This window comes from Alnus glutinosa, chromosome 11 (assembly GCF_958979055.1).
Source record: "Alnus glutinosa chromosome 11, dhAlnGlut1.1, whole genome shotgun sequence".
NCBI classification, from domain to species: domain Eukaryota; kingdom Viridiplantae; phylum Streptophyta; class Magnoliopsida; order Fagales; family Betulaceae; genus Alnus; species Alnus glutinosa.
The window spans coordinates 26,625,833-26,638,201 of NC_084896.1; the positions used below are offsets into that span (position 1 = coordinate 26,625,833).

The 12,369-nt window shown below is 30.0% G+C and overlaps 1 protein-coding gene across 1 annotated transcript; it reads left to right on the forward strand.

Annotated features, from left to right (window-relative positions):
* The first annotated feature begins 3,245 nt into the window (after window positions 1-3,245).
* Window positions 3,246-4,580, forward strand: LOC133881310 (UPF0481 protein At3g47200-like). Its single transcript, XM_062320235.1, has one exon. The coding sequence runs from the start codon at window positions 3,246-3,248 to the stop codon at window positions 4,578-4,580; it is 1,335 nt and encodes a 444-aa protein (XP_062176219.1).
* Window positions 4,581-12,369: the final 7,789 nt, after the last annotated feature.

Here is a 12,369-nt window from a genome sequence, read left to right on the forward strand (position 1 = left end):
TATTTTTTTAAAATAAAAAAACTCTAAAGTTAGTAGGGGACCACTTTATTATTTTATTTGGTAATTAATAATTACCAAATCCGTGTTTGATTATAGGACCCGTTTGGTAACCAATCCAAACAATTTCAATTTCCATTTTGCTTCTTTCAAAAAAATCAAATAAAAAACATTTCAATTTTTTTACACTTTTTACATAGCATCAATAATTTTTTATTACTATTCAAATAAAAAAACTCACTACAAAACAAAACTTTTTCATTTTTTTATAAAACATTCTCAAATTCTATATCACATCAATTATTTATTACTACTATTTAAATAAATATTTCATTTTCGACGGCCCTGTTTAGTAACCCATTTTCCCTCCCCTCCCCTCTCCTTCAATCATTTTTTTTGTTTGTGTCAGTACCGAAAAGTAAGAAGTCTGCAAAAAAAAAAAATTTAACATTTATTTTATATTCTCATTTTACCCTGTCTTTGAATATAAAAAACGAAAAAAAAATAAAAAATAAACTGAAAGGTTGGGGTAAAATAGGAATAGAAATAAATGTTGCTTTTTCAAGAAGTCAACATTTTATCTTATTCCTATTTTACCCTCAACATTTTAATAATGTGAAGAACAAAAACAAGGGAATAAACTGAAATATTGGGGGTAAAATGGGAATAAAGTAAAATGTTGAGAAGCCAACCAGTCAGTAGTCTATCAGCCGTACTGACACAAACAGAAAAGAATGATTGAAGGAGAGGGGAGGGGAGGGGAGGGTTACTAAACAGGGCCATAAGTCCTACTTCTGGTTGAAGTAATAAAAAATATAATTTCCTTTTCTTTATTGTTTTTTTCTTCCATAAAAGAAAGAAAAGACAATTTTCTGGTCCACTGACTCCATTTACCATGATCTCGGGCTATCAATTAGCCTATCATTGACTTTTGTAACGACACACTTGTTTTGGAATTACCGTTAAGTACTGCAAATGTGACGAATCTGGTGATAGACTTAAAGGGCTAAAAGGTATTTTTACCCAAACATGTGTTTCTTTATAAGCCAACCTGCCGCTATTGCTTGAGAGCCACACGGCAGCTGTCCATTTCATCGGACATTTGCAGGAGCTCAACGTCTTTGTATCGCTTTTTAATCCTCAACGAACGTGCACGCGGCGTACTCAGAACTCACGCAGCTAGCTTAAGGTGAAAACCCCCTTTGTACGTCTTTGTACTTGGAATTAAACTGTCACCTTTCTCTTGCTATGCATAAGAATTTGGAAAATGAGGTCTTAAATATATAGGCTGGGTTCTATGCATGATTCTACCGTATGAGTTTCACGTGAAATTTACCTTATATTCTTTTAAAGATTTTGTAGAACTTATTTTGTACTTATAATTAATAGTTATAGATTATGTAGTAATATTTGTTCATGACTCTTTTCTTCTTTTTCTTGTTTTTTTTTTTTCTTTTATTTATTTATGAATAAAACTCTTTATAAGGCTCAAATTAAACAGTACAAACTCTCTAGTAAATACCGGAATCAAGGCACCAGCTTAGAGACAAACCCCCTAGCTAGGAGCAACACCAAAAGGAGCTATACGTACACTCTTCAAGAAAATAGCTGCACAACAACAATACTGCTATATATGCTAAGCCACAAGCAGAGAAAACAAATAGCTAATTAAAAGCAAATTAAATAAAGTGAAATAATAAAAAATCAAGACAAGAATTTTATGTGTTTACTTTATAACCTCTTATTGTTTGATATCTTCATAATACATTAAACTCATATTTATAGAAGAATTTAAATAAATAAGTATGGTAATTAAATCTGATGATTACCGTCAAATCTGATCACAATTAAATTAATCAAATTTGATAATCAAATGTGATTTGTAGGAGACAATCAATAATTACAATAAATCAAATCTCCTAATATACTCTAACACGTTCTCCATAAACTGTCACCTTTCTTTTGCTATGCATAAGAATTTTGTACTTATTTTTCTCCTTATAATTAGTAGTTATAGAATATCTAGTGCTTGTTCATGACGGCTCCTTTGTCCATAAACTGTACGTCACCTTTCTCTTGCTATGAATAAAAATTTTGTACTTATTTTAATTTCTCCATACAATTAATAGTTATAGAATTTGTATTTCTTTGCTCTTTCTTCCACTAGCATCAATCAATTGACATTTCAGCTAACACATCAAATCCTAATTTAGTTCCAAATCTTTTGTGAATATCAAGGATTTAATATATACTTACAACTAATTAATTAGAAAAGAAAAAGGTCCACACGAGATGTTATTCACTCGAGTTTCTACAATTCTAATGGTATTGGATGGCATTGAGATAGCATTTTATTGTTCCATTATTCTTATTGTTTTAGGAGCTTGAGGTTCGTGGGATTGCAGTCTACAACTTGGAAAATTTAAGTTGGACTGAAGTACTGAATTTTTTGCTTTTGCCCGGCCTCAATTATAATCTGCCACAATTTTTTTTTTTTTTTTTTTTTTTTGGTACTGTAATAATATATGCTCTATTTGCTATACGTACTGTTTATACTCTGTCGAATCACATTTTTTAATTATACACTTTGAGATATTTTCAATCAATTAATTTCCAAATCTCCAAGAGAAACTAGGCTTTGGAGAGATAGCTGAAATGGGGTTGTATGGATGGAAACAAGTTCGAACTGAGGACTTATATTCTGATACTATATGTTAAGTTATCATTTATTTCAAAATTAACAGAGTTTGAAAGCATAAAGTCCAAGAGTATGTAATTTATGAAAATTTATGGTACGTAGCCTTCAATAAATTCATTTAGATATATATGAACCATAAAAGAATTTGTTCAATTCGACCCTTCATCATGCATAAATTTCCCTTTCTTTTCTTTTTTAAATTTTTTAAATATACTAATTTACTTGATGTCCCTATCAATAGGGAAAGCAATCATCCGTATAATATAACTAGCTATTTTAAGCAGCTATGCACTTGAACTGTTACACAAAACAGGATGGGATAGTGTGGCTAGCTCATGATATGATTTGATGAATAGAAATTAATGGTCATGCTTGGAATACAGATTCAGAGTTTTATTCAACCAATAAATAAGAATGATGATTTCCAGTTTAACTTATTGTGTTTCTGATAATTAATACTCATCATGCGAACAATCTTCTAATGTTTTTAATGCTTGTGACCCTTGTCTTTTTAATTCATTAGGAAATTTAAGAAAGGCAACTTACTAAAATGAAACAATCAGCAACTGGACAAATTCAAGCAACGGCAAATGATTTGATAATAAATGTGGACGAAAATTCTGAAAGTCAAATGGAACATCAAGACAGAGTGTTGGCAAATGACATCGCAAAAATGCTAGAAAGCTCGGAGCCTCCCTTATCACCTGAATGTTGTATCTACAAGGTTCCAACTGATCTTCGCAAAGTGAATGAAAAAGCTTACACTCCTGAGGTTATATCAATAGGGCCTTTTCATCATGGCGATGAAAGATTGGAAACCATGGAAAAGCTAATTAAAGTGACATATTTCAAGAGATTTATGCAAAAGACTCTGCTAAACGTGGAAAAATTAGAAAGCATTATAAGGAATAGGGAAGCAGATGTTCGTCATTGTTATTCACATCCTAGCGCACTTAGCAGTGATGGTTACGTGAAAATGATCTTGACAGATGCGAGCTTCATTATTGTGTTTTTTTTGACATACTGCAAGACTAATGAATGGATGGGTGAGTACGACTTAACACCGCGGTTGATTTCTACGATAAGAAGAGACATCCAGTTGCTTGAAAATCAACTTCCTTTCTTTGTTATTGACAAAATATACAACTTTGCATTTGCATCTCACTCAAACTTACCTTCTTTCACTGAGCTTGCCATCAAATTTTTTGCACGATCCAACAGTAGAGAAATGTCTCTCGATCCCAATTTGAAAATTAGGCACTTCGTTGATTTGTTAAGAACCTCTTTTTTGCCTCAATCGATATCACAAAGACAACCGCAAAGAAACCGCGGCCAAAAAGTTACACTTTTGTACACTGCGAGCCAGTTACACGAGGCAGGAGTGAAGTTTAAGGTGAGCTCAAGCAATTGTTTATTTGACTTAAAATTCACAAACGGAGTGCTGGAAATACCACAATTCAAATTAAGCAATAATACCGAGTCTCTTTTTCGAAACCTCATGGCCTTGGAGCAATGTCACTATCCCTTTGATGGTTATTTTACCGATTATATTTGCGTATTGAATTTCCTTATTGACACTCCCAAAGATATGGATTTACTTGTACGAAAAAGGATTTTGGTTAACGGTTTAGGCAACAGCAATGCAGTGATAAATTCAGTCAACAATCTTTGGAGACAAATTTTTATTTCAGAAGTGAACTCCGATTATTGTCATCTTTGTAAAGATTTGAATACATTCTATGAGGATCCTCGGCATAGTTGGAAGGCTACCTTGAGACGTGATTATTTTAGCACTCCCTGGAGAACTGCTTCTACTGTAGCTACTATTATTTTTATGGTGCTTACTTTCACACAAACTGTATGCTCTATCATCTCATTGTGGTAGATCTAAAGTTTGAGTAATTTTAATGGTATTGGATTGCATTGTGATAACATTGTATTTTTCGCTTATTTTAATTTTTTTCTTTTTTTGAATTGCTTATTTTAATATTGTTTTAGGAGCTTGAGGTTTGTGGGATTGCACACTACAATTTGGAAAATTGAAATTTGACTTGAGTACAAATTTTTTTGCTTTTGCACTCAATTATATATATATATATATATATATATATATATATATATATATATTGTAATTTGTAATACCATGTATATGCTCTATTTGCAATATTCTTTTTACTCTTTGAAATCATATTTTTAAATTATACACTTTGAGATATTTTCATTCCACTATTAACTATACCAATTGCTATTTGTTCGTAATTCTTTTAGTTTAGTCCATTTCTTTCTCTTGTCTCGTATTATTGGTACATCTAGTACTTAGATATATGTGTTTGAACTAAAGGAAAGAAAAACCTTCGATGGCTATGTAACAGTGGTCAGGCCAACAATAGATCGATGAATAAACTCGTGGGAAAAAGTCACTTGGAGACAGAAAGTTAGCTAGTAATAAAGGAGCTTGTACAAAAATAATACATGAAAAGAAAGAAGCAACTTCTTTATTTTATTGCCGGAACCTAATTTATGTCATAGTTTGGAGGCATATATAGGGAACGTGTACGTTTTATAAACAAAGTAGAAATTCATTTACACTTCAAATTATTTGGGCAGCATAAAGACACTTTTATAAAATATTTCATTTTTACTTGGATATTATAACAGCGTGATTTATTAATTAAATACTCCACTTTAAAAACCCTGTTTAAAACCACAACTTAAAACGTCAGATAACTTTAATAAAAACTTATAAAATTATCAAAACATCAAAACAAAGCTTATAACTTAAAAAGTACATAAATTAAATCAAAACCTTAATTAGGATCTTACTAAATATCTAAAAATAATATTTTGAGATATTAAAAAAAACTATATTCAAATTTATCCTTTTCTTTTTATATTTTAGGACCTTTTGTCTTTAATATCTTTTTTTTTTTCTTTTACTCTTTTTCTATCCTTTATTTTTATATTTTACCTTTTCCTTTGACCAAGTAGTTGACCGAGCCTTTTAAAAGGGAATACTTAAAAGAAAGAAAAGGAGGAGAAGTACGTAGCAAGGGGGGCTGCGGGACTAGAATAGAGAGAAGATGGAGACTATTCTGGTTTAAGAGGAAGAAGGGCTGCTGGACAGCAGATGGCCGAACAAAGAGGGTTGAGTAACGTGTGTTGGGCTGGCAAGTGGATTGGGTTTGTGGACAGAATAGCAAATGGGCTGGCCAAGTTCAAAAGTATGCCCATAAATTATTAATGTTGATTTTCGTCCAAATTAGGGGTATGATTTTTCATGGATGTTTTTGTACTTTTAACGGAGTTTAAAAATTATTAAATTTGGAGGGTAGGTAAATAACTTCGAGACGAGCGTTCTAGATTTTGAATCGACCAAAACGGAGTTCGTTTGACCCTATATTCGTTATTCCAAAATTTAAAGTCCATTTAAACTTTTATTAAACTAAAACTACAAACGTTTTTTAATAAATATATATTTATTTTCATAAATATTCATATTTATTCTTTTGTTTTATTATTAGATCTTAAATCTTCTTTTAAGATCTAGGCGAATGCTGATATGACAAAGATTAAATTATTTAATTCCAAAATAAGAATTGAAATTTGAAAAAATATGGAATATATGTGTGTGTCCACGCGCGTGTGAGAGCGTAAAAAAGATTATGTTGTATGCTATATATATTACATTCTTATTAATATAGCATTGCATGAAGTATAGGGAATTTTTTTTTTTAAAAAAAAAAAATAAAATAAGATAATTGCACCACTGGTCCTTGTGGTTGACTTAAATTACGAATCACTCTCTGTGGTACAAAAAATTTAAAGAGGGTCTTTATGGTAAACTATAATTACAAATTACTCACTGAACTCGTTTTTCGTCTACCAAGTTAACAAAATCCATTAATTTGTCATGTCATCTCCAACAGAAAATTGACACGTGTCAATTACAATAAAAAAATATAAATAAATAAAACTTATTTTTTTTTAAAAAAAAAAATTAGAAAATAGTGAAGAGGTGACTGTCAATTCACTGAAAAATCAGTGTTTACGTTATCAGCTACGAAATGCTTAAAAAGGAATGATATTATATATTATGAATAGTAACTGTTATTGCAAATGAATGATAAAATTTTAAAAATTACTTTTTTTAGAAAAAAAAATTAGAAAATAATAAAGGGGTGACAGCCCAATTGGCCATATGGATCGGAAATGAACTCCGATTATTGTAATTTGTAAAGAGTTGAAGAAATTATATGAGAATCCTCAGCATACTTGGAAGGCTACTTTGAGAAGTGATTATTTTAGAACTCCTTGAAAAACTACTTCTACAAATATTGCTGTTATTATCTTGTTGGTGCTCACTTTTACACTGACCGTATGCTTTAAATATGAAGTTTGTGTAATTCTAATTGTATTAGATTGCATTGTTAGAACTTTTAATTGTTGAATTATTTTTATCGTTTAGGAGTTTGAGGTTTGTGGGATTGCAGTCTACAACTTGAGAATTTTAAATTTGTCATAATTAACCACAAAAGTGTTTGCTTTTGCACTGAATTATAATATTGTATGCTCTATTTGCAACGTTCTTTATAGACTATGAAATCATTTTTTTTTTTTAAGGAATATTTTTTTTAAAAAAATGATATCAAATTATACGCCGTTTTAAAATAATGATATGAAATTAGCAAACGTCTCAAATTGGGGTATTTACGTTTCCAAACGTCTCATTTAAAGATACTCCGTCAGAATTGCTGTTAAATCCTATTAAAATTCTCAAAATACCTTTGTATTTTTTTAAAAAAAAAAAATTAAATTTTTCAGAAATTCAGACATGGGTATTTTTGTAAATTTTGTTAACTTCTAACTAATACATAAATCTTATATTCTTTTTTTCTTTTTCTTTTTCACAAAAAAAAAAAAAAAAGGGAGATTTTGGGTACTCACTCCGTTAAGATTTAGCAGCAAATTTATATAGTGTACATTTCAGTGAGACGTTTGAAAATGTAAATACTTTAATTTAAGATGTTTACTAATTCAGTACTCTTATATAAAAAATGCGTAAATTCGATACCTTTCTCTAAAGTTATTCCTTTTTTTATTATACACTTTTACATATTTTCAATCAATTGTTCTACCAATTGCTATTTTATTCTGGAAAGTAAAGGTAAAAACTTTACTCATTCTTCGAAGCACACGCTAACTTCAGAGCTTTTTCATTTCATAGAAGGAGAGTTTTTTCAAATCTTTTACTAATTTAAGCATAGTAAATTATGAACCATTTGTTCACCTGTTTAAGTTTGGTTGTGTTGACAGTTTGCTTTGTGCTTATTAACTTAGTCTTTGCTTTTAGGCCAAAATGTGTGACCGACTCCCTGTTCTCTAGTAGTTTTTATGTCACCACAGATGCATCATTTTGGTTGGCTAAGTTTTATTTGTAGCATTCTGTCTGTAATAGTCTGAGTCAGTTGTTGGCTCAATTTTGGTATACACCTTTATAGTGGTTCTTATGTATACCTATATGGTAGTTGAATTTGTACCCTTGTCTCTTGATTAATGAAAATTGATCTTTTCTTCAAAAAAAAAAAAAAAAACAAGCCTCTAAGCTAGTCTTCTTAATTAGTATTTACGCCTGAATTTTTATAAAAGCATAACATATACGCCGACAAATTTTATTTAAGCTGACATCTAATTTTTTTTTTTTTGGGTAGTGGATAAGGACACTGGGTGGGCTTTTACCATTTGACTGGCAAATTTTTGCAGTGAGAATGATAGCTTTCTGAGGTAAAAGTAAAAGCTAAAAAAAAATAAAAATCCATTGGTATCCAACACAAGCAAATTAAATTAAGTACAGAAAAAAAACGTGAATCTTGCTCCGAGAGGCAGGCCACCAGGCCGCATAATGGCTTATGTCTCCCCTTTATTTTTCCGTTATTTTTTCTATTTATTTTCTTTTGCCACGAATTTTGTTTTCTTTTTTACATATCCACGTAAGAGATAAAAGAAGATTCAAACTAACGACCTCCGCTTCATGAGATATGGTTTTCAACCAATTGAGCTACCCCTTAGAGACTCCACGGAATCTGATTTAAGCTTAAGAAAAGAAAATACGAAATAAAATAGAAAGCTCAAATGCCATATTAAATTTGTCTATTCTTATTAGTTTAAGTTTTTGAAATAAATGGTAATTTAAATATATAGTATTAGAGCCACATGTTATTTATCTCAAATTTTAATTAAATATTTTACGTGTTGGACATCATCTAATAAATTTAAGTTTGAACTCATACGTGAGGGGAATTGTTAAAGTAATAATTAAAATGATTAAATTTACCTTTTTCTACAAGCTTAATCTTTTAGGATATGTGATAATTTAATATGGTATCAGAGCATAGGCCTTCAAACCTTAATTCCATCATTTACTTCTCATTCCAATTAAATATTCAATGTTTTGGATCTCACTTATTAAAAATGAGTTTGAACTAACACTTGAGGAGAAATGTTAAAGTATTGATTAAATGATTAAATTTATCTCTTCTTACCAATTTAAACTTTTAAAATAAGTGATAATTTAACATTTACTTGTCACAAGGCAACACCATTTTGAGTGACTAATTGTTGTAATTAGGAAAAAAAAATCACTTTTGTTGTTATAAATGAAAACTTTATAGAAGAATTCTCAAACTTTATTTTTTGTGATAGGTTACACATTCGACTTAGTTCTAAATTCTTAGCAGACACTTTAAACCTTCCTCTCGCTGTAATTCTTGCACGAATCTCTCACCCAATTATGACTACAGTAACTTCTTCTATTTTAAAAGTATTACCACATAGAAGACCATTCCTCTATTTTCATAGATGGTACATAACAGCTCCAATGAATCACATCTTCCCATTCAACACGAATGTTCAAATTCTTATGGCAACTCATCATCTCCCTCCAAATTCGTTTGCAAAGTCCATAGTAAAAGAACAAATGATCTCTGCTCTCCATTCAACTTTTATAAAATGAATAATGCTACGTATCACTTTTATGTCTCCCTTTTTTTTTTCCTCAAAATTGATGTGACTCTTAAAATCTCCATTTGAATTTATAATAGACCACTATTGAATTTTGATCCAATAATAATTTTAAGAGTCACATCAATTTTGAGAGATACAAGGGTGATATGTAGCATTACTCCTACAGAATATGCATAAGCTATCCCAAGTAAAACTTTACTTACACATCTTTTCTCGTGTTGTTAAAGCATTCTTAACTACCAACCAGAGAATAAATGAGTGGCCAGGAATTCTTCAACAATTTTTTGTGCGTCGAAGTATATGGCTGAACTAACTCAAAATTTATTTGGACAATTATATTTCATATAGGCTCTTTCACAATTTATTGTCTAAAATACTATTATGCTTCGTTTGTTTGAATATAAAATATATATTTTTTTTTTTGTATTTTTCGGTGTTTAATGCAACAAAAAATGATGGTAAAAGAAAATCATTTTCAATTTGACCGTAAAAAGCCTCTTTAATTTTTGAAAAATGATTTATGGTTTTAAATCGTTTTTCAGATTTAAACTATTCATTCTTGCACGCATGTTTGTGAGAATCCGCCACCTCCGAGCATTAGAGTTTGTTGGTAGCCTGAATCTACTGCTGAAAGTCTCTGAATTTTGGTATCCAATTGTCAGAACTGGTTGGAATTTGGCAAAACTAGACGGAATCTTGTTCGCTGGAATTCGGCGACAACATCCGAACGTCATCGGATTCTGTTTTTTACTATTGGTGATTTTTTCGTACGAGCTAAACGTTAAAGAATATTTTTCGAGGAAATCATTTTTCTGAAAAAATAATCCAATTAAAGATATTTTACGACAAAAAACTTTTTATGTCGAAATAAACAGAGCATTAATTTGGGTTCAAAATTAGTGAATAATAATAATAAAAAATCCTGAAGAAAGTGACTTTTCTCTAACCGTTTAAATAACATTTAATATGAGGTCTTTTGAAGCTGACATTTGGGTCCCATAAGGCCCATCACGATCCATGCCAATTTATGGAGGGCAACCTAAAACCTACCACTATGGGTCTTTTCACTGACTTGGTTGGCCCGTGGCATATGGTTGTTCGGCAACAAAATTTTGAAAACAAAATATAAATTTGATTCTACTTTTTTTTAAAAAGAAATAATATTTTATTCAACTTTTTAAAAAATAAATCATATTTTATTTAACTTTTTTTAAAAAATTAAATCTCAAAATTTATAAATAAAATAAATATTCAATTCTGATTTCAAAACTACAACACTCAAATACACCATTATCTCACGCTTGACTTTGGCATATTCAAGTCATTTAAATCACTTACAAAAAATAAAAAAAGTTCTATGGCTTGTTTGGTGTGCAATTTTTTTAAAAATTGTGAATATTGAAAAAAATTATTTTTTTGAAATTATGTTTAAATGATTTAGATACTTAAATCAAAATTTAAAAAAAAAAAAATTGAATAAAATCTGAGTATTTAATATTTAAAAAATAATATTTGAAAATTTTTCAAATACTCAAACATGCCATTAATATCTTTGATTATATGAAGATGGTAGAGCCGGCAATTTTTTAACGAAAGTCTGTATGTTACTATCATCGGTGTATGTGTTCTCGTATTCGTACTAAATTCGCATATCATTTCAAAAGTTGTCAAATCGTATTCAGACAACTCCCAATGTCTCGCGAGGATTCAAAGCCGGCCACTAAAAAAAAAAAATATAAAAAAAGAAAAAGAAAAAGGAATGGTCCGTTCTAGCTTCATTGGACTTGTGATAGCCAGCGTGTCATATCATAAAATATTAAATATATGATAGATGCTTATCGTGGTCTGAACTTGTTGTGTACTTATCAAAGCTACAGTGTCGTTTGTCCTACAATACGGTACCACCTGGGTTGCACGTCGGGCACGTATGGAGACGATAAATGCAAAGCTAATATTTCGGCGTGGCAAATTGATTCGCACACACCGACACACGTACCTCTCGACGCAATAACTTTTTGCAACCACTTTGCACGAAACTGGTATTCTCATAATCTCATATGTGTGATTCACGAGCCTATAATAAATCATTCTTCGTATTAAATTAGGATTCTTTCAAATTCTTACCGTATTAAAGGTGCATTTGAAAATAAAATTTTGTAGATAAAAAATATAATTTTAAAACAAATTATAGAAAATAAATTATTTAGAATTTTATTTTTAAAAAATTATGATTTAAGAACGCATAAAACTACTTTTTTAAATCACAGTCAAAGGAATGGGTTTTTTTTTTTTTTTTTTTTTTTTTTTTTTTAAATGCAGAATTTTAAAGATTAATATTTTTTTTGTTTCTACTTTTTAGAGGTATTCCTATTTATTTCTTGATGTATGCTTCTAAAAATGTTATCTAGAAATGATTTGTTTCTTCTTCATCTCCTTTTCTAATGAACTCTGCAAATATTCTAATAATAATTTTAGAAAATAAGAAGATGAGACAAAGGATGACATGAGGAGGATGGCATCATGATATGTCCCTCTCACACTTATACATTGTGCGTACGTTAGGTACGTACTTACAGCATAGTATTCTGTTTTATATAAAGCTCATGATAGTGTGAGTTAAGGTTATAAAGATATATTACAGTGTTAGAGAGTTC

Excerpts from the sequence above, each read along its gene's own strand:
- LOC133881310 (XM_062320235.1), top strand. The coding sequence starts at position 3,246 with ATGAAACAATCAGCAACTGGACAAATTCAAGCAACGGCAAATGATTTG.